The sequence below is a fragment of the Phocoena phocoena genome, chromosome 15, assembly GCF_963924675.1.
Source record: "Phocoena phocoena chromosome 15, mPhoPho1.1, whole genome shotgun sequence".
Taxonomy (NCBI): domain Eukaryota; kingdom Metazoa; phylum Chordata; class Mammalia; order Artiodactyla; family Phocoenidae; genus Phocoena; species Phocoena phocoena.
In genome coordinates this window covers 20,569,432-20,592,913 of record NC_089233.1, presented here as the reverse complement: position 1 = coordinate 20,592,913, position 23,482 = coordinate 20,569,432, and the positions used below count along the sequence as shown (strand labels likewise).

The window sequence follows — 23,482 nt, the reverse complement described above, 5'->3', positions numbered from 1 at the left end:
GCCACATGTCCCATCAGGCTTGTCGGTAAGAGGTGGCTGGAAGCCAAGGGACCTGGTTTCTGTTTCCAGATCTGCCTGACTCACTGTGACCGTGAGGAAGTGCCTTTGTGCTCTGGTTACCTTCTCTGTGGGATGGGCATAATTCTGGCTACCCGAACTTTCTTGAAAGGCTGTCATGAAAACGCAGGAGGAAATGCTTGATAGAGGTCGTGTGCTTCAAGTGGGCAGAAAACAATTAACAGAGAATTTCCTCAAGGATCATAAGGAAGATGGTTTTAAATCTTTTGAGAGGAACCCTATATTCAATCGTGGAATTATTTTAATATGTCTTAAGAAAAAAATGGCTTAGCGCATCAAACTTATTCACAGGTATAGTGTTGCTTAGGATGAGGGTGAATTTTTTTAAGAAAAACAGACGAGTTCAGATGATGTTATATATTAAGTGAATAATGATACAAGGGCTATCGGGATTTAGCAAAAATCGTGAAGGTGGTATGCGAATGATTGATGTTTGGGAAACATTGAATTAGCAGGTATTTTGCGGGGGCAGATAACGAAATCAAACTTACAAATACTTATTTGAAAACATATTTTAAGGATTTTTTTCTTATTTAATGCAAATATATAGGGCACAGTAAATCAGGTTTTGACAAACTTTCTGCAAAGGGCCAGGTATAGTTAATAGTTAAGGCTTTGTGGGCCATAGACACTGCATATTCATTTTTTTTTTCTTTACAACTCTTTGAAAACATAAAAACCATTATTAACCAGAGGGCCATACAAAAACAGGCTGGCTTTTCAACTTTACAGACGCAGTAAATTAAGGAATTTATTGAACATAATAGCTGCTAGTGCTCCAAAACAGGTACAACAACCTGTATGAGGCCCATCTCTTAATAACACATTTATTAATACCATTAATGTTCTACTTACTCCCATTTTCAGTATTATTATGAACTCATGGATTTTAATGTATTTAATATGTTTCAATTAATGGCATGCTTTTTTAAAATTTTTATTTTATTTATTTTTTTATACAGCAGGTTCTTATTAGTCATCCATTTTATGCATATTAGTGTATACATGTCAATCCCAGTCTCCCAATTCATCCCACCACCGCCCCCCAACCCGCTTTCCCCCCTTGGTGTCCATACGTTTGTTCTCTACATCCGTGTCTCTATTTCTACCTTGCAAACCGGTTCATCTGTACCATATTTCTAGATTCCACATATATGCGTTAATATACGATATTTGTTTTTCTCTTTCTGACTTACTTCACTCTGTAGGACAGTCTCTAGGTCCATCCACGTCTCTGCAAATGACCCAATTTCGTTCCTTTTTATGGCTGAGCAATACTCCATTGTATATAGGTATCACATCTTCTTTATCCATTCATCTGTCGATGGGCGTTTAGGTTGCTTCCATGACCTGGCTGTTGTAAATAGTGCTGCAATGAACATTTGGGTGCATGTGTCTTTTTGAATTATGGTTTTCTCTGCATATATATGCCCAGGAGTGGGATTGCTGGGTCATATGGTAATTCTATTTTTAGCTTTTTAAGGAACCTCCATACTGTTCTCTAGTGGCTGTATCAATTTGCATTCCCACCAACAGTGCAAGAGGGTTCCCTTTTCTCCACACCCTCTCCAGCACTTATTGTTTGTAGATTTTCTGATGATGCCCATTCTAACCAGTATGAGGTGATACCTCACTGTAGGTTTGATTTGCATTTCCCTAATAATTATTGATGTTGAGCAGCTTTTCATGTGCCTCTTTGCCATCTGTATGTCTTCTTTGGAGAGATGTCTGTTTAGGTCTTCTGCCCATTTTCTGATTGGGTTGTTTGTTTTTTTAATACTGAGCTGTATAAGCTGTTTATATATTTTGGAGATTAATCCTTTGTCCACTGATTCATTTGCAAATATTTTCTCCCATTCTGAGGGTTGTCTTTTCATCTTGCTCATAGTTTCCTTTGCTGTGCAAAAGCTTTTAAGTTTCATAAAGTCCCATTTGTTTATTTTTGTTTTTATTTCCATTACTCTAAGAGGTGGGTCAAAAAAGATCTTGCTGTGATTTATGTCAAGGAGTGTTCTTCCTATGTTTTCCTCTAAGAATTTTATAGTGTCCAGTCTTACATTTAGGTCTTTAATCCATTTTGAGCTTATTTTTGTGTATGGTGTTAGGGAGTGTTCTAATTTCATTCTTTTACATGTAGCTGTCCAGTTTTCCCAGCACCACTTACTGAAGAGACTGTCTTTTCTCCATTGTATATCCTTGCCTCCTTTGTCATAGATTACTTGACCGTAGGTGCGTGGGTTTATCTCTGGACTTTCTATCCTGTTCCATTGATCTATATTTCTGTTTTTGTGCCAGTACCATATTGTCTTGATTACTGTAGCTTTGTAGTATAGTCTGAAGTCAGGGAGTCTGATTCCTCCAGCTCCGTTTTTTTCTCAAGATTGCTTTGGCTATTCGGGGTCTTTTGTGTCTCCATAAAAATCTTAAGATTTATTGTTCTAGTTCTGTAAAAAATGCCATTGGTAATTTTTTTTTAAATGATGCTCAAATTGTCCCATCTTTGCCAGTAAGAATCCCTTCAAGGAGTCCTTTTGACCGACCCAGTAGTCTTTGATAGCTTTCTTTGCTTTCTGGTATGGTAAGAGGTCTCAGGCTCATCTTGTACATTTCCTGCACCAAAACTCGTATCAGCCATTTTTCTAAGAAGCCCTGGTTCCCTTTAGCCGAGAATGGTATTTAGAGACCAAAATCTGGGTGTCTGGAATGCACACATTTGCATTTATAAGTAGAAATGATGTCCAGGATATGTCCTGGTCCCTGGGGAGATTCTGACTGTCGCCCTAAAACTCTCCTTCACCATCTCCAGCCTGGTACAGTGAGCCCATCAATGGCTCTGACCTGGCTAAGTTTTCAAGAACAAAGAGTCAGTCATGCTCTGGGGCTAACAAGGAAGAAACATGAAAGATTTTTCAATAACCGGAGTCCAACCCATTTTCAGGTTAACCTTCAATTAACTATAAAAATCCAGCTACCCAGAACTCTTATTCCCTGATTACCTTGGATAATTGAGGTTTTGCTGCAAAAATAAATACAGGGGATTTTAATGAAAGCATCTGACCTGTAATTTATAGGGGTCACAAAGTCAGATGTCCACATAAGCCAAGGCAGGAATTAAAAAACGAGTGAAGTGGGCTGAGCATAAGAAAATAGAGAATGGGGAGAATTGGGGTGAACTGGGGAGCACAGTCTCCATCTAAGGAGGGCAGCCACTAGTCATTTTGAGCAGAAACTGCCATGTGGGGACAATTATCAGATCTTTCTGATTTTTCAAAAGTTGAAGAAAATCTAGATTTTTTTAAAATGTGAACTTGCATAATTTTGAGATGGCAGTGGATTTAAGTGTTTTGTTAAAACTTTATTTAGATGTAATTTATCGACAATTAAATACATCCATTTCAAGTATAGCATTTAATGAGTTTTTATAAATGCATACGTCTGATTAACCACCATCTCACTCAAGACATAGAATATTTGCGTCACCTCCAAAAAGTTCCCTCGTGTACCATTCCTGTCGATCCACTATTCACATCAAGCACAGGAAATCGCTGATCTGCTTTCTGTCACTATAGATTAGTTATGTCTTTCCCAGGGCTTCATGTAAATGAAGTCATATCTTATGTACTTTTTTGTGTCTAGCTTCTTTTACTCAGAATAATGGCTTTTTTTTTTTTTTTTTTTTTTTTTTGCGGTATGCGGGCTGTTGTGGCCTCTCCCGTTGCGGAGCACAGGCTCCGGACGCGCAGGCTCAGCGGCCATGGCTCACGGGCCCAGCCGCTCCGCGGCATGTGGGATCTTCCCGGACCGGGGCACGAACCCGTGTCCCCTGCATCGGCAGGCGGACTCTCAACCACTGCGCCACCAGGGAAGCCCCAGAATGATGGCTTTTTAAAAAAATATCCATCCATGTTGTTGTATGTATCAATAGTTGGTTCCTTTTATTGCTGAATAGTATTCCATTGTATGGATATGCCAAAATTTGTTTATTTACTCACCTGTTGGTGGACACTTGCTTGTTTCCAGTTTGGGATTATTAATGAATAAGGTTGCTGTGAGTATATATGTACACACCTTTGTGTGAAAATATGTTTTCAGTTCTCTTGGATAAATGAGAGTGGACCTGAAAGGTCATATAATAAGTACCCATTTAACTTTATGAGAGCCTGCCAAACTGTTTTCCAAAGTGACTGCACCATTTTGCATTCCATCCAGTCATGTAGGAGAGTTCTGATTGCCGCACATCTTCGCTAACACTAGATACTGTCAGTCCTTCTAGTGGGTGGGAAATGGTATCTCCTTGTGGTTTATATTTGCATTTTCCCAGTGACTAATGATGTTAGGCGTTTTTTCTTGTGCTTCTGAGCCATTCATATATCCTCTTTTATGAAGTGTGTTTTTAAATCTTCTGCCCTTCATTGCGGTCGTTGAGTTGTTTGTCTTATTACTGAGTTGCAAGGATTGTTTATGTATTCTGCATACAAATTCTTTGTCAGTCATATTACTACAAGAATTTTCTCCCAGTGACTTGCTCTTTCATTTTCTTAACAGTGTTTTGAAGAGCAGAAGATTTAATTTTAATAAAGGACAGTTCTTTTTTTTTCCTTTTATTATTCATGATTTTGGTGTTCTATCTAAAAGGTCTTTTGCCCGCCTCAGGATCGCACAGACTTTTCTCTTATACTTTCTTCTGGAGGTTTTACAGTTTTAGCTCTTGTGTTTAGGTCCCTGATCCATTTCAAGTTAACTCTGGTATCTCGTGTGAGATAGGAGATGAGATTCCTTTTTCTTATATGGATATCCATTGTTCCAGCATGTTCTGTTGAAACGACTATCCTTTCTGCATGAATTACCTTGGCACCTTTGTAGGTCTATTTCTGGACTCTATCGTATCCCATTGATTAATATGTCCATCATCACACCAGTATTACACTGTTCTGATTATTATACTTGATAGTAAGTCTTGATATCAGATAGTATAAATCCTTCAACTTTGCTCTTCTTTTTCAAAAGTTTTTTTTTTCTATTTTAGTTTTTTTACTTTTCCATATAATATTTAGAATTAGCTTGTCAATTTCTACACGCTGTCTGCTGGGATTTTGGTTGAGATTGAATTAACTCTAGAGATTGATTTGAGGTTAATTGACATCTTAACCACATTGAGTCTTCTGATCCAGGAATATGTTATATCTCTTCATTTATTCAGGTTTTCTTTAAATTAAATATATATATTTAAAACCACCAAGGGCACCAAGACAATTAAATAGGGGAAAGAATAGTCTTGGTGTTGGGACAAGTGGTTATCCTCATGCAAAAGAATGAAACCGAACCCCTACCTCACACCATATACAAAAATTAATTCAAACTGGATCAAAGACCTAAATGTAAGAGCTAAAACCATAAAATTCTTAGAATAAATCATAGGAATAAATCTTTATGACCTTGAATTAGGCAATGAATTCTTAGATATGACACCAAATCATAAACAACAAAAGAAATATAGACAAGTTGAGCACCATCAAAATTAAACATTTTTGTGTTTCAAAGGGCACCATCAAGAAAATGAAAATATGATCCACAGAATGGGAGAATATTTTTGCAAACCCTATATCTGAAAAGGGACTTGTATATAGAATATATAAATAACTCTTACAACTTAATAATAAAAAGCCAAATAACCCAATTAAAAAATAAGCAAAGGATTTGAATAGATATTTCTTGAGAGAAGATATATTGGCCATATAATGGATATAATAGCCAATAAGCACATGAAAAGATGTTTAACATCATTAGGTATCAGGAAATGCTAATGAAAACCAGAGTAAGATGGCACTTCACATCTACTGTATTAATGGATAATAACATGTGTTATAGAGAATGTGGAGAAATTGGAACCCTCATACACTGCTGGTGGAATTGTGAAATAGTTCAGCCATTTTGGAAAACAGTCTGGCAGTTCTTACAAAGGTTAAACATAGAATTACCATATGGTCCAGTTGGTATATCCACTCCTAGGTATATACCCAAGAGAAAGGAAAACATATGTCCACACAAAATCTTGTACATGATTGTTCACCGCAGTATTATTCATAATAGCCAAAAAGTAAAAACAATTCAAATGTCCATCAATTGATGAATGAATAAATAAAGAGTGGTGTATCCATAATATGGAATATTATTTGGCAATAAAAAGGAATGAAGTAGTGATGCATGCTACCACATGGAGGAGCCTTGAAAACATTACGCAAAGTGAAAAACCAGTCACAAAAGACCACATAATATATTTATGTGAAATTTATATGAAATGTCCAGAATAGGCAATCTATAGAGACAGAAAATAGATTAGTGATTGCCTGGGGTGGGGGAGGGTAGAGGAAGGAGTGAGAAGTGACTGGTAATGGGTACAGAGTTTCTTTTGGAGGAGATGAAAATGTTTTAAAATGTACTGTAATGATGGATGAACAACCTGTGAATATACTAAAATCCACTGAATCTACACTTTAAGTGGATGAGTTATATGGTATGTGAATTCTATCTCAATAAAGCTGTTACTTACAAAAGGAAATTATATTTTTAAAAATACTATGCTACAGTGTTCATTGCAGCTCTGTTTACAATAGCCAGGACATGGAAGCAACGTGGGTGTCCATCGACAGATGAATGGATAGAGAGGATGTGGCATATGTACCTGATAACTATTACTTAGCCATAAAAAGAAAACAAAATTGAGTTATTTGTAGTGAGGTGGATGGACCTAGAGTCTGTCATACAGAGTGAAGTAAGTCAGAAAGAGAAGAACAAATACTGTATGCTAACACATATATATGGAATCTAAAAAAAAAAAAAAAAAGTCATGAAGAACCTAGGGGCAGGACGGGAATAAAGACGCAGACCTACTAGAGAATGGACTTGAGGACACGGGGAGGGGGAAGGGTAAGCTGGGACAGATTGAGAGAGTGGCATGGACATTTATACACTACCAAAAGTAAAACAGATAGCTAGTGGGAAGCAGCCGCATAGCACAGAGAGATCAGCTCGGTGCTTTGTGACCACCTAGAGGGGTGGGATAGGGAGGGTGGAAGGGAGGGAGACGCAAGAGGGAAGAGATATGGGGATATATGTATATGTATAACTGATTCACTTTGTTATAAAGCAGAAACTAACACACCATTGTAAAGCAATTATACTCCAATAAAGATGTTAAAAAAATCTTTTTCAAACCCACAAAAATTTAATGAAAAAAGTGGCATTGGTTTTTATTTTCACCAAATCTCTTTAACGTCTTGTTTAATATATTGCCATATCTGTTTTGGTATTTATTGTGTTGGAAAATACTATTTTGCTTGGAGTATATGAAATAAATTCAACTTCACACAGAAAAAAACAAACTGTGCTAACAACAACAAAAACGTTTGCAAATCCGATACAGCTCATGGGTCATCCATTTGCAGCCCCTCGAAGTCCATACGTGGACTCAGTCTCGACTTGGTTCCCATTATCCTTCCCCTCAGGACACTGAGTCAAATCTCAGGTACAATTTATCTCTGAAAGTGAGCAGATATTTTCTCTTATAAGAAAACAGAAACGGTTGTACACAACATTTATTGTTTTTGCATTTGCTGCCAGGAATGTTCTCCACAAGTTCAGGGTCAAGTTGTAGATAGTGATCTGTGACTCTCGAAGCATGACTGTCTTCATGAGTCCATACCTGGACTCAGTCTCCACTTGGCTTATTTGGGTTGGTTTAAGCTGTAAGCTGATTCAAACCTTTCTACACAAGCTGTGTATACATTCCAAACACAGACCATCTATCACCCTGGTGGTGAAACCTGACAAGAACAACATAGAGTGGTTTATAGGACTTACTGATTTTAACTTGGCTAATGTCCCAAACTAGTTAGGAGATAAGGCAGTACTCAGCAAACTTCTGTTATTTGCCTACCATTGTCACAGTTTTTGTTGCATGTATTACTATTGTTTGTAATTAATAATTTTCTTTAAACCTATTTCTTTTTCTTTGAATTTTATTTTATTTTTATACAGCAGGTTCTTATTAGGTATCTACTTTATACATATTAGTGCATATATGGCAATCCCAGTCTCCCAATTCATCCCACCACCACCACCACCACCTCCCCTGCCACTTTCCCCCCTTGGTGTCCATACGTTTGTTCTCTACATCTGTGTCTCTATTTCTTCTCTGCAAACCGGTTCATCTGTACCATTTTTCTAGGTTCCACATATATGCGTTAATATACAATATTTGTTTTTCTCTTTCTGACTTATTTCACTCTGTAGGACAGTCTCTAGGGCCATCCATGTCTCTGCAAATGACCCAGTTTCGTTCCTTTTTATGGCTGAGTAATACTCCATTGTATGTTACCACATCTTCTTTATCCATTTGTCTGTTGGTGGGCATTTAGGTTGCTTCCATGACCTGGCTATTGTAAATAGTGCTGCAATGAACATTGGGATGCATGTGTCTTTTTGAATTATGGTTTTCTCTGGGTATATGCCCAGGAGTGGGATTGCTGGGTCATATGGTAATTCAATTTTTAGTTTTTTAAGGAACCTTCATACTGTTCTCCATAGTGGCTGTATCAGTTGACATTCCCACCAACAGTGCAACAGATGCCCATTCTAACTGGTGTGAGGTGATACCTCATTGTAGTTTTGATTTGAATTTCTCTAATAATTAATGATGTTGAACTTTGTAAGTTGAGCACAGCTTTTCATGTGCTTCTTGGAGAAATGTATGTCTTCTTTGGAGAAATGTCTATTTAGGTCTTCTGCCCATTTTCTGATTGGGTTGTTTGTTTTTTTAATATGAGCTGTTTGCAAATATTTTCTCCCATTCTGAGGGTTGTCTTTTCATCTTGTTTGTAGTTTCCTTTGCTTTGCAAAAGTAAGTTTCATTAGGTCCCATTTGTTTATTTTTGTTTTTATTTCCATTACTCTAGGAGGTGAGTCAAAAAAGATCTTGCTGTGACTTATGTCAAAGGGTGTTGTTTCTATGTTTTCCTCTAAGAGTTTGATAGTGTCCAGTCTTACATTTAGGTCTCTAATCCATTTTGAGTTTATTTTTGTGTATGGTGTTAGGGAGTGTTCTAATTTCATTCTTTTACATGTAGCTGTCCAGTTTTCCCAGCACCACTTACTGAAGAGACTGTCTTTTCTCCATTGTATATCCTTGCCTCCTTTGTCATAGATTACTTGACCATAGGTGCATGGGTTTATCTCTGGACTTTCTATCCTGTTCCATTGATCTATATTTCTGTTTTTGTGCCAGTACCATATTGTCTTGATTACTGTAGTTTGTAGTATAGTCTGAAGTCAAGGAGTCTGAGTCCTCCAGCTCCGCTTTTTTTCCCTCAAGATTGCTTTGGCTATTCGGGGTCTTTTGTGTCTCCATACAAATTTAAGACTTTTTGTTCTAGTTCTGTAAAAAAAAAAAATGCCACTGGTCATTTGATAGGGATTGCATTGAATCTGTAGATTGCTTTGGGTAGTATAGTCACTTTCACAATATTGATTCTTCCAACCCAAGAACATGGTATATCTCTCCATCTGTTTGTGTCATCTTTGATTTCTTTCATCAGTGTCTTATAGTTTTCTGAGTACAGGTCTTTTACCTCCTTAGGTAGGTTTATTCTTAGGTATTTTATTCTTTTTGTTGCAATGGTGAATGGGATTGTTTCCTTAATTTCTCATTCTGATCTTTCATCATTAGTGTATAGGAATGCAAGAGATTTCTGTGCATTAATTTTGTATCCTGCAACTTTACCAAACTCATTGATTAGCTCTAGTAGTTTTCTGGTGGCATCTTTAGGATTCTCTATGTATAGTATCATGTCATCTGCAAACAGTGACAGTTTTACATCTTCTTTTCCAATTTGTATTCCTTTTATTTCTTTTTCTTCTCTGATTGCTGTGGCCAAAACTTCCAAAACTATGTTGAATAATAGTGGCGAGAGTGGACATCCTTGTCTTATTCCTGATCTTAGAGGAAATGCTTTCAGTTTCTCACCATTGAGAATGATGTTTGCTGTGCGTTTGTTGTATATGGCCTTTGTTACGTTGAGGTAGGCTTCCTCTATGCCCACTTCCTGGAGAGTTTTTTTATCATAAATGGGTGTTGAATTTTGTCAAAAGCTTTTTCTGCATCTGTTGAGATGATCATATGGTTTTTATTCCTCATTTTGTTAATATGGTGTATCACATTGATTGATTTGCATATAGTGAAGAATCCTTGCATCCTGGGATAAATCCCACTTGATCATGGTGTATGATCCTTCTAATATGTTGTTAGATTCTGTTTGCTAGTATTTTGTTGAGGACTTTTGCATCTATATTCATCAGTGATATTGGTCTGTAATTTTCTTTTTTTCTAGTATCTTTGTCTGATTTTGGTATCAGGGTGATGGTGGCCGCATAGGATGAGTTTGGGCGTATTCCTTCCTCTGCAGTTTTTGGAAGAGTTTGAGAAGGATGGGTGTTAGCTCTCTCTAAATGTTTGATAGAATTCACCTGTGAAGCCATCTGGTCCTGGGCTTTTGTTTGTTGGAAGATTTTTAATCACAGTTTCAGTTTCAGTGCTTGTGATTGGTCTGTTCATATTTCCTATTTCTTCCTGGTTCAGTCTTGGAAGGTTATACCTTTCTAAAAATTTGTCCATTTCTTCCAGGTTGTCCATTTTATTGGCATAGAATTGCTTATAGTAGCCTCTTATGATACTTTGTATTTCTGCTGTGTCCATTGTAACTTCTCCTTTTTCATTTCTACTTTTATTGATTTGACTCCTCTCCCTCTTTTTCTTGATGAGTCTGACTAAAGGTTTATCAATTTGTTTATCTTCTTAAAGAACCAGCTTTTAGTTTTATTGATCCTTGCTATTGCTTTCTTTGATTCTATTTCATTTATTTCTGCTCTGATCTTTATGATTTCTTTCCTTCTACTAATTTTGGGTTTTGTTTGTTCTTCTTTCTCTAGTTCCTCTAGGTATAAGGTTAGATTGTTTATTTGAGATTTTTCTTGTTTCTTGAGGTAGGCTTGTATTGCTATAAACTTCCCTCTTAGAACTGCTTTTGCTGCATCACATAGGTTTTGGATCGTTGTGTTTTCGTTGTAATTTGTCTCTAGGTATTTTTTGATTTCCTCTTTGAGTTCTTCAGTGATCTCTTGGTCAGTTAGTAATGTATTGTTTAGCCTCCATGTGTTTGTGTTTTTCATGTTTTTTTCCCTGTAATTGATTTCTAATCTCATAGCGTTGTGGTCAGAAAAGATGCTTGATATGATTTCAGTTTTCTTAAATTTACTGAGGCTTGATTTGTGACCCAGGATGTGATCTATCCTGGAGAATGTTCCATGTGCACTTGAGAAGAAAGTGTAATCTCCTGTTTTCGGATGGAATGTCCTATAAATATCAATTAAATCTATCTGGTCTGTTGTGTCATTTAAAGCTTGTGTTTCCTTATTAATTTTCTGTCTGGATGATCTGTCCATTGGTGTAAATGAGGTGTTAAAGTCCCCCACTATTACTGTGTTACTGTCGATTTCCTCCTTTATAGCTGTTATCAGTTGCCTTATATATTGAGGTGCTCCTATGTTGTGTGCGTATATATTTATAATTGTTATATCTTCTTCTTGGATTGATCCCTTGATCATTATGTAGTGTCCTTCTTTGTCTCTTGTAATAGTCTTTATTTTAAAGTCTATTTTGTCTGATATGAGAATTGCTACTCCAGCTTTCTATTGATTTCCATTTGCATGGAATATCTTTTTCCATCCCCTCACTTTCAGTCTGTGTGTGTCCCTAGGTCTGAAGTGGGTCTCTTGTAGACAGCATATATATGGGTCTTGTTTTTGTATCCATTTAGCGAGCCTGTGTCTTTGTTTGGAGCATTTAATCCATTCACGTTTAAGGTAATTATCAATATGTATGTTCCTATTACCATTTTCTTAATTGTTATGGGTTTGTTTTTGTAGGTCCTTTCCTTCTCTTGTGTTTCCCACTTAGAGAAGTTCCTTTAGCATTTGTTGTAGAGCTGGTTTGGTGGTACTGAATTCTCTTAGCTTTTGCTTGTCTGTAAAGCTTTTGATTTGTCCGTCAAATCTGAATGAGATCCTTGCCGGTAGAGTAATCTTGGTTGTAGGTTCTTCCCTTTCATCACTTTAAATATATCGTGCCACTCCCTTCTGGCTTGTAGAGTTTCTGCTGAGAAATCAGCTGTTAACCTTATGGGAGTTCCCTTGTATGTTGTCATTTTTCCCTTGTTGCTTTCAATAATTTTTCTTTGTCTTTAATTTTTGTCAATTTGATTACTATGTGTCTCGGCGTGTTTCTCCTTGTGTTTATCATGCCTGGGACGCTCTGCACTTCCTGGACTTGGGTAGCTATTTCCTTTCCCATGTTAGGGAAGTTTTCGACTATAATCTCTTCATATATTTTCTCGGGTCCTTTCTCTCTCTCTTCTCCTTCTGGGACCCCTATAATGCGAATGCTGTTGCATTTAATGTTGTCCCAGAGGTCTCTTAGGCTGTCTTCATTTCTTTTCATTCTTTTTTCTTTATTCTATTCCACATCAGTGAATTCCACCATTCTGTCTTCCAGGTCACTTATCCGTTCTTCTGCCTCAGTTATTCTGCTATTGATTCCTTCTAGTGTATTTTTCATTTCAGTTATTGTATTGTTCATCTCTGTTTGTTTGTTCTATAATTCTTCTAGGTGTTTTTTCTTTAATCCTTGTAGGTCTTTGTAAACATTTCTTGCATCTTCTCGATCTTTGCCTCCTTTCTTTTTCCGAGGTCCTGGATCATCTTCACTATCATTATTCTGAATTCTTTTTCTGGAGGGTTGCCTGTCTCCACTTCATTTAGTAGTTTTTCTGGGGTTTTATCTTGTTCCTTCATCTGGTACAGAGTCCTCTGCCTTTTCATTTTTTTTAAATTTATTTTATTATTATCATTATTTTTAATTTATTTTTGGCTGCATTGGGTGTTTGTTGCTGTGCGTGGGCTTTCTCTAGTTGCGGCGAGTGGGGGCTACTCTTTGTTGCGGTGCGCGGGCTTCTCACTGGGTGGCTTCTCTTGCTGCGTAGCACGGGCTCTAGGTGTGCGGACTCAGTAGTTGCAGCTTGCAGGCTCTAGAGTGCAGGCTAAGCAGTTTCGGCGCACGGGCTTAGCTGCTCCACGGCATGTGGGATCTTTCTGGACCAGGACTGAAACCCATGTCCCCTGCATTAGCAGGCGGATTCTTAACCACTGTGCCACCAGGGAAGTCCTGCCTTTTCATTTTGTCTGTCTTTCTGTGAATGTGGTTTTTGTTCCACAGGCTGCGGGATTGTAGTTCTTCTTGCTTCTGCTGTCTGCCCTCTGGTGGATGAGGCTATCTAAGAGGCTTGTGCAAGCTTCCTGATGGGAGGGACTGATGGTGGGTAGAGCTGGGTGTTGCTCTGGTGGGCAGAGCTCAGTAAAACTTTAATCCGCTTGTCTGCTGATGGGTGGGGCTGGGTTCCCTCCCTGTTGGTTGTTTGGCCTGAGGAGACCCAGCACTGGCGCCTACCCGGCTCTTTGGTGGGGCTAATGGCAGACTCTGGGAGGGCTCACGCCAAGGAGTACTTCTCAGAACTTCTGCTGCCAGTGTCCTTGTCCCCACCGTGAGCCACAGCCACCCCCCACCTCTGCAGGAGACCCTCCAACACTAGCATGTAGGTCTGGTTCAGTCTCCCCTGGGGTCACTGCTCCTTTTCCCGGGTCCTGATGCGCACACTGCTTTGTGTATGCCCTCCAAGAGGGGAGTCTCTGTTTACCCCAGTCCTGTCAAAGTCCTGCAATCAAATCCCGCTAGCCTTCAAAGTCTGATTTTCTAGGGATTCCTCCTACCGTTGCCAGACCCCCAGGTTCGGAAGCCTGACATGGGGCTCAGAACCTTCACTCCAGTGGGTGGACTTGCGTGGTATAAGTGTCCTCCAGTCTGAGTAACCCACCCGGCAGTTATGGGATTTGATTTTATTGTGATTGCGCCCCTCCTACCGTCTCACTGCGGCTTCTCCTTTGTCTTTGGATGCGGGGTGTCTTTTTTGGTGAGTTCCAGTGTCTTCCTGTCGATGTTTGTCCAGCAGTTGGCTGTGATTCCAGTGTTCTCGCAGAGGGAGTGAGAGCACGTCCTTCTACTCCGCCATCTTGAACCAATCTCAGGTCTTTTTTTTTTTTTTTAACTTAAGTGTATTTATGAACCTAAAGCAAAAGCCAGTGTCTCTTGCCATAAATAGAAGATCCCTCTTAAAAAGAAACCCAGTGAAAACAGAAGGTTGTTGTTACAGATACCGTTGCCTGACAGGGCTCTGAGCGAGCCTGAGGCCTCGTTGTTAAACTGGGAGATTAGAGGGGGTTAGGTGGATGTTAAGGACCTAAAACTTTCTTCTTGACTTAATCAGAATGGTTAAACTAGAATGGAAGAGGGTAGATGTCACAGAGGCCCTTGGTCTATTTCTTCCACAACTATTTATAGGAGCCTAATGTGCTCTTCACCTCTTGGGCCTTGAGACAGATGAAGCCCCAATTCTTTCCAAGTTTAAGGTTGTGGGTAAAAATGTATAGGAACGAAGTAACATACGAAGCACATTGCAGTTCCTGGATCATGGTAAACACTTAGTACTTTAATGTTGCCCTCATAGTTGTCATTATTGTAGTTATTATTACTTTATTATCCCAGAGCAGGGACTGGGTCCTCTGGGAAAGGTGGGGGTTGGGTTAGTCTATGAACATTCTGTCCTACAGCCATGATGGCCTGGACAGGCACATGGAGCTTGATTTCCATCAGAGAGCAGAGGTAGTGGTGTTGAGAGAGTAAAGCCCTTAATGCTTTGGCCAGGCAGGTGAGGAATGTTACTGTGTCAGACAGTTAGGTCAGGAGTGAACGCAAGTTTAAGATCTCTGTTTAGATGTGAAGGTCTGGCGTTACTCCTTCCGATATTCAGTGGTGTTCTGGGCGCTGTGCTGGGCTTGTCGGGAATACGGTGCTGCAACCTTCAGGAGGATCTCCTGGGAGTGAGAAGCCACAGGACAAGCAGCTATGTCACAGAGGAGAACAAGGAGAATTTCTTTCTCTGTTGGTTGCAAATGATACACATCCAGCTTGTATCAGCATAAGTAAGAAAGAAAATGTATTGGTTCCCATATCTGCTGAGTCCAGGAATAAAAGGCTTCAGGAATGGCTGGATCCAGGTGTTCAAACGATGTTGTCAGAACCTGTCTCCATCTTGTGGCTCTGCTTTTCTCTATGTTGGCTTTCTCCTCAGGCAGTCTCCCCATTTGTGATGCCAAATACTGCCAACTTAGTAGTCTTAGCTAAAAAGGAGGTCTCTTCCTCAGTTATTCCAACATAAAGTAACAGAATTGAGTCTAATGGTCCAAACTGCGGTCATGTGAGCCCCCCCCCCCCAGAGCTAGGGATGGTAGCCTGGCCACTCACACCAACTGAGACTGGGGGAGGGGTTCACCCGAGGAAACATCCAAGCAAGGGGAGAGGGTGCTGGGAAGCAGGCAACACCCTGCCCAGCACAGAGCCCCCAGAAAGGCAGAGGCTCTCAGAGGAGGGCAGGGCTTATTCCAGCCAGGGAGTCAGGACAGCTTCACGAAGGAGGTGGCCTTTGGCCAGTTGGGGCTCCAGGGATAGGGCTGGGGTGCTCCTTCAGCAGGTTCTGGCTCTGTATATGGGCAGAAGGAAGGAGGAAACGGGTATTTCCTGAGAAGCCATCATGTGCCAGGCTCTTTGACAGCTATCTCGGTTAACGTCCCAAGAACCCTGTTTGCTCACTTAGGTGGGAAACGGTCTCAGAGAGGTTAACCATTCCTGGCTGACCCACAGCTAGCACCCAGCACTCCTGGAGCCACCCTCACCCCGCTCCAGTCCATCTCCACCGAGCAGCTGGGGCGCTCTTTTCAGACCGCAGAGTTGACAGCATCTCGTCTCCACAGGTTCCAGCTGTCCTAGGATTGAAACCCCACTCCTTAACATGGCCCACAAGGCCCTGCGCGGCCAGCTCTGTTCATGTCCCCAGGCTCCCTCCCGATCGGCCTCTGCTCCTGCTGTCCCCTCACCCTCCCATCACCACTCCTGTCCTTTAACTCAACTCCTCCAAGGACTCCCAGACTTCGGGGGCCCCCCTTTGTAATAACAGTAGCTGACAGGTGCCAGGCATGAATCCACACTCTCCACATTCTCATTCATTTCAGTCTTCACATCAACCCTGTGAGGTGGGGACCGTTATTATCCCCATTTTACAAGATGAGGAAACTGAGGCACTGAGAAAGTGAATCGCTCAAAGTCACACAGCTAGAAAGTGGCAGAGCCGAGATTCAAAACCAGACATTTCGCTCCAGAGTCCTCATTCTTAACCACTGCCGTCTACTGCCTCTGGGTACTCAGGGTCCCAATCCTTCCTATCACATTCTGTAACCAGTTGGTTGATCTCTGTCTCAGCACTCACAGCTAGTAATAATGGTAGCTAACATATTGAGCACGTAGCCTGTGCCAGGCACTGTACTTGGCACTTTTTATGTTTCACCTAATTTCACCCTCTCAGCAATCCTATAAAAACTAGGTACAGTTGTCCCCGTTTTGCACACGGAGAACCTGAGGAGTTAAGAGTTTAAGTAACTTGTCCACTAAGCTGGAAATTCTCAGAGGGAAGAAACCTTGTCCATTTTGCTCATCATTGAGTCCAGAGGGGCTAATTCAGTAGGCACTCAATAAATGCTTTGGGGTTGGTTGGATGGATGGATGATAAATGGCAAGAGGGAAGGAAGGAAGGGAGGGAGGGATAGAAAGAGGGCCTTCCTGTCCTCAGTGCCCATGCTCTGGCCATGACTGGGAGATCCTGGGACGGGAGGCTGTTGTGGTATCTGAAGTCGCCGTCCCGGCTGTATCTGCAGGAGCCACGATGCACATAAAGAAGTACCTGCTCAAGTGCCTGCACCGGCTGCAGAAGGGCCCCGGCTACACATACAAGGAGTTGCTGGTGTGGTACTGTGACAACACCAACACCCATGGCCCCAAACGCATCATCTGCGAGGGGCCCAAGAAGAAGGCCATGTGGTTCGTGCTCACCCTGCTCTTCACCTCCCTCGTCTGCTGGCAATGGGGTGTCTTCATCAGGACCTACCTGAGCTGGGAGGTCAGCGTCTCCCTCTCCATCGGCTTCAAGGCTATGGACTTTCCCGCCGTCACCATCTGCAACACCAGCCCCTTCCAGTAGGTGGTCCTTGGAGTGTGGCTTTTCTCAGCGGGGCTGCATTTCTTCTTTTTTTCCCTTCGAGCTTTCCTTCCTTCTTTCCCTTTTTCCCCTTTCTCTCTTTCTCTTTCCTTCTTTGTTTTCATCCCTTTGTAGCAAGTAAGATTCAAAATTCATAAACCTCCTAGGCTTAAAAAGAACCTCAAAAAATGCCTGGTAGTCCCTGCCTTCAGGCATGCCAGTGCCTATTTATTGATTCAATGTGTATTTATTGAGCACCTACTATTGCCAGGAACTTTCCTAGGAACCACAAATACATCAGTAACTAAAACAACATGCCTGCCCTCGTCACAGTCTACCAGAGAAAACAGACATTAATCTTTTTTTTCCATAAATATTGAATTCATTGTAATTGTGAGGATTAAAAAATATATATAGCAACCATACATTGAGTGCTTATGAAACACCAGGCAGCGTGTTGAGTGTTCTTTGGGTAATTCATGTCATTCTAATCCACACAACCACCCTAGGGGTGGGCACTGCTATAGTAGCCCCAATTCATAGGTCAGGAAATGGAGGTTCAGAGAAGTGAGGGAACTTGCCCAGAGACACACAGTGAGCAACTGTAGAATTTGAATCCAGGCCTGATCTGACTCCAGAGCTACCACTGTTTAACCACTTGATGGCAAGGCCTAGGAAGGGGACACCCAAGGACACCCAACCTAGTCAGGGTTGGGTTGAGGAAAGGCAGACGGTCAGTCAGAGAAAAATGCCCCGAGGAATGAGTAGAAGTTAGCCAGGCAGAGTGAAGAGAATGCCCCAAGTGGAGGGCACAGCACATGCAAAGGTCCTGGGGTGAGACAGAGCTTGGTGCATTCAAGGACTTGACAAAAGGGCCAGCATGTGTGAGTCTCAGGGAACGTTCTTGTCCAAAAGAAGGTCCTGGAAGGGAATTCATATTTCCTGATTACATTTCCAGCTATCAGAAAGTCACTTCTTTCTAGTAATAGGGCTGCTCTTCCTTGCTTGGGTGGTCTTTGAAGCTACTTGAGAAAACTCTTAATAATTATAATAATAACACACCCTGCTTTATAAGCATCACCTAATTGAATCCTCCAAAAGCCCTCTAGGGTAAATATTTCAATTCCCCCCCCCCATTTTGTAGATGAGAGAACAGAGCCTCAGAGAGGTTAACCTACCCAAAGTCACACAGATATTAAGTGGCATGCCGGAATTCAAACCCAGAGCCCATGAATTCCGAAACAGGACTTACCAAGCTCGACAGCAGCTGTGGACATCTAGGCTGTAATAGCAGCCCCTACCCTGCAGCCCGCCACCTACCCAATCCTCCTCTCCCTGTGTGCACAGAGGCAGCTGATGGTCAGGGTACAGGTTGTGTCGTCATCTGAGGCTGGTGTCAGCTCTGGCTGATGTACACCTTCATACCAGGACTTGGGCCTGTGTCCAGGGTTTAGTGCTGTCTCCTGCAGGAAGTCCTCCAGCCAGAGCTGATACACACCACCCTGGAGACCACACTCTGGGGCAAGGTCTTGGATAAATTGGGTTTTGGAGTGACTAGGGTGCAGGGCCTGGGGCCCCCACCCAGGGCCTGGTGGGAACACCCGCTGGTGTGGACACATTTCTGCCAGACTGACTGGTCACCATTTCCAATATGGGAGCCTCAGGGGCTGAGAGAAGATCCTGGATCCCAGCCCCACAGTCCCATCTGCCTTCTCCCTCCTGAAACCGGCTCCTGTTCCCCAAATTGCTGCTGGAGAATTAGGGTCACAGACCTGCCCCTCCCCCAACATTCTCTATCCCTCCTGGCAGGGAGAAGTCAGAGCCCCATGCCTACACAGCACACCTACTGGAGCCCACCAAACCCAGGTTCCAATCTCAGCTCTGTGGCCTCATCAGTGGGATGAGCTCAGGAAGTCACAGCAACTCCCAGAGTTTCTTTATCCGTATGTGGGGATGATTATAGAATTGTGGCAAAGATTAAATAAAAAGATGTAGGAAGCACTTAGCACCTGGCACGTGGTAAGTGATCAATAACTGTGAGCTTTTAGGATTTTTTCCCACTAGCCTGTGAATTTCATATGGAAAAAGACCCATTCTGTCTTGTTTGCCATAATATCCTCTGTGCCTTGCACAGTACTTGGCACATAGTAGATGCTCACCAAATACTGGGTGAAGGAATGAGGGAGCAGGTGGGTGGAAGGATGCATGGATGAAGCATGGGTGGGTAGATAGAGAGGTGGGTGCTTGGGGTGGAGGAACATTCTTCTCACATGTGGTGGCAGCCACACTGCAGTAGGAGGGGATCCCAGACAACAGTGGTTCTGCTTTGAAGCTGCCTCTTGCCTCCCTGACTTGCCCTCTCTCCCACACAGGTACTCCAAAGTCAAGCATTTGCTGAAGGACCTGGATGAACTGATGGAGGCAGTCCTGGAGAGGATCCTGGGTCCTGAGCTCAGCCATGTGAACGCCACCAGGGCCCTGAACCTCACCATCTGGAACCACGTGCCCCTGGTCTTTATCGATGAGCAGAACCCCCATCACCCGGTGGTTCTTGACCTCTTTGAGGACAACTACAATGGCTCAGCAAGCAGCACCCCAGCACCAGGAAGGACCTGCAGTGCCCACGGATGCAAAGTAGCCATGAAACTAGTAAGTGGGCCCCAGGCACAGGTCAAACAATGGGCCCTAACTAGTGAGGCTGATGGGAGTTTCTTTCTTTAAATAATCTGAGTCTTGCTGGGGGAAAAACAGGCTGGAGCCAGTGCCTATTTTATATGTTTGCAGTGCTTTTTTAAAATTAGAAATAGTTGGTATGTTAGTCAAGACACTTTTGGATGCCAGTGACCCAGCTCAAACTAGCTTAAGCAAAGCAGGGAATTCCTTGGTTCACAAAATGAGAAGTCCAGGGGTGTATTAAGTTGAGATGTGGCTGGATCCAGGCATTCAGATGCTGTCCTCAGGAGTCCATCTCTCTCCACCTAGGTTCATCTCTTCTCTCAGTTGACTTTGCTCTCTGGCTGGCTCTCTCCACATGGAAGACCCTGGCAATGCCAGACGTATATCCCACAAGCTTAGCACTCTTCCCAGAAGCAAAGCTCTTCTTTCCTAATTGCCTCAGTGAAAGTCCTGAGACTGATCATCAGGTCACATGCTCACCCCTAAACCAATCACTGTGAGCTGGAGGACAGGCTTTCATGATTGGCCAGACCTGGGTCATGTACCCTGGAGCTGAGGATGATGTCAGCCTTTATCAGACCACATGGACTGAGCCGGGGGGAAGGGGTGGCTTCCTGAAGGAGGAATTAAGTCTTTTTTTTTTTTTTTTTAACATCTTCATTGGACTATAATTGCTTTACAATGGTGTGTTAGTTTCTGCTTTATAACAAAGTGAATCAGCTATACATATACATATGTCCCTATGTCTCCTCCCTCTTGTGTCTCCCTCCCACGCTCCCTACCCCACCCCTCTAGGTGGTCACAAAGCACCGAGCTGATCTCCCTGTGCTATGTGGCTGCTTCCCACTAGCTATCTATTTTACATTTGGTAGTGTATATATGTCCATGGCACTCTCTCACTTCACCCCAGCTTACCCTTCCCCCTCCCCGTGGCCTCAAGTCCATTCTCTATGTCTGCATCTTTATTCCTGTCCTGCCCCTAGTTTCTTCAGAGGCTTTTTTTTTTTTTTTGGTTCCGTATATATGTGTTCGCATACGGTATTTGCTTTTCTCTTTCTGTCTTACTTCACTCTGTATGAGAGTCTCTAGATTCATCCACCTCACTACAAATAGCTCAATTTCATTTCTTTTTACGGCTGAGTAATATTCCATTGTATATATGTGCCACATCTTCTTTATCCATTCACCTGTCGATGGACACTTAGGTTGCTTCCATGTCCTGGTTATTGTAAATAGAGCTGCAGTAAACATTGTGGTACATGACTCTTTTTGAATTATGGTTTTCTCAGGGTATATGCCCAGTAGTGGGATTGCTGGGTCATATGGTAGTTCTATTTTTAGTTTTTTAAGGAACCTCTATACTGTTCTCCGTAGTGGCTGTATCAATTAACATTCCCACCAACAGTGCAAGAGGGTTCCATTTTCTCCACACCCTCTCCAGCATTTATTGTTTCTAGATTTTTTGATGATGGCAATTCTGACCGGTGTGAGGTGTTACCTCATTGTAGTTTTGATTTGCATTTCTCTAATGATTAGTGATGTTGAGCATCCTTTCATGTGTTTGTTGGCAATCTGTGTATCTTCTTTGGAGAAATGTCTATTTAAGGTCTTCTGCCCATATTTGGATTGGGTTGTTTGGTTTTTTGATATTGAGCTGCATGAGCTGCCTGTATATTTTGGAGATTAATCCTTTGTCAGTTGCTCCATTTGCAAACATTTTCTCCCATTCTGAGGGTTGTCTTTTCGTCTTGTCTGTGGTTTCCTTTGCTGTGCAAAAGCTTTTAAGTTTCATTAGGTCCCATTTGTTTATTTTTATTTCCATTTCTCTAGGAGGTGGGTCAAAAAGGATCTTGCTGTGATGTATGTCATAGACTGTTCTGCCTATGTTTTCCTCTAAGAGTTTTATAGTGTCTGGCCTTACATTTAGGTCTTTAATCCATTTTGAGTTTATTTTTGTGTATGGTGTTAGGGAGTGTTCTAATTTCATTCTTTTACATGTAGCTGTCCAGTTTTCCCAGCACCACTTACTGAAGAGGCTGTCTTTTCTCCATGGTATATTCTTGCCTCCTTTATCAAAGATAAGGTGACCATATGTGTGTGGGTTTATCTCTGGGCTTTCTATCCTGTTCCATTGATCTATATTTCTGTTTTTGTGCCAGTACCATACTGTCCTCATTACTGTAGCTTTGTAGTATAGTCTGAAGCCAGGGAGCCTGATTCCTCCAGTGCCGTTTTTCTTTCTCAGGATTGCTTTGGCTATTCGGAGTCTTTTGTGTTTCCATACAAATTGTGAAATTTTTTGTTCTAGTTCTGTGAAAAATGCCATTGGTAGTTTGATAGGGATTGCACTGAATCTGTAGATTGCTTTGGGTAGTATAGTCATTTTTGCAATGTTGATTCTTCCAGTCCAAGAACATGGTATATCTCTCCATCTGTTTGTATCACATCTTTAATTTCTTTCATCAGTGTCTTATAGTTTTCTGCATACAGGTCTTCTGTCTCCTTAGGTAAAACATTCCTAGGTATTTTATTCTTTTCTGTTGCACTGGTAAATAGGAGTGTTTCCTTAATTTCACTTTCAAATTTTTCATCATTAGTGTATAGGAATGCAAGAGATTTCTGTGCATTAATTTTATATCCTGCCAGTTTACCGCATTCATTGATTAGCTCTAGTAGTTTTCTGGTAGCATCTTTGGGATTCTCTATGTGTAGTATCATGTTATCTGCAAACACTGACACTTTTACTTCTTCTTTTCTGATTTGTATTCCTTTTATTTCTTTTTCTTCTCTGATTGCTGTGGCTAACACTTCCAAAACTATGTTGAATACTAGTGGTGAGAGTGGGCAACCTTGTCTTCTTCTTGATCTTAGTGGAAATGGTTTCAGTTTTTTACCATTGAGAACAATGTTGGCTGTGGGTTTGTCATATATGACCTTTATTATGTTGAGGTAATTTCCCTCTATGCCTACTTTCTGGAGAGTTTTTATCATAAATGGTGTTGAATTTTGTCACAAAGCTTTTTCTGCATCTAGTGAGATGATCATATGGTTTTTCTCCTTCAACTTGTTAATATGATTTATCACATTGATTGATTTGCATATATTGAAGAATTCTTGCATTCCTGGGATAAAGCCCACTTGATCATGGTGTATGATCCTTTTAATGTGCTGTTGGATTCTGTTTGCTAGTATTTTGTTGAGGATTTTTTTTTTTTGAGGATTTTTGCATCTATGTTCATCAGTGATATTGGTCTGTAGTTTTCTTTTTTTGTGACATCTTTGGTTTTGGTATCAGGGTGATGGTGGCCTTGTAGAATGAGTTTGAGAGTGTTCCTCCCTCTGCTATATTTTGGAAGAGTTTGAGAAGGATAGGTGTTAGCTCTTCTCTAAATGTTTGATAGAATTCACCTGTGAAGCCATCTGGTCCTGGGCTTTTGTTTGTTGGAAGATTTTTAATCACAGTTTCAGTTTCAGTGCTT

General features: G+C 41.3%; 1 protein-coding gene across 2 annotated transcripts in view; it reads left to right on the top strand.

The window, feature by feature from the left end:
* Positions 1-17,015: 17,015 nt before the first annotated feature.
* SCNN1B (sodium channel epithelial 1 subunit beta) overlaps positions 17,016-23,482 on the top strand; it is a 31,628-nt gene continuing 25,161 nt past the window's right edge. For both annotated transcript variants that reach the window (XM_065891845.1, XM_065891844.1), the window contains exons 1-2: positions 17,016-17,326; positions 19,700-19,976. In XM_065891845.1, coding sequence (XP_065747917.1) covers positions 17,016-17,326; positions 19,700-19,976 — 588 coding nt within the window. The remainder of the gene's footprint in view (positions 17,327-19,699; positions 19,977-23,482) is intronic.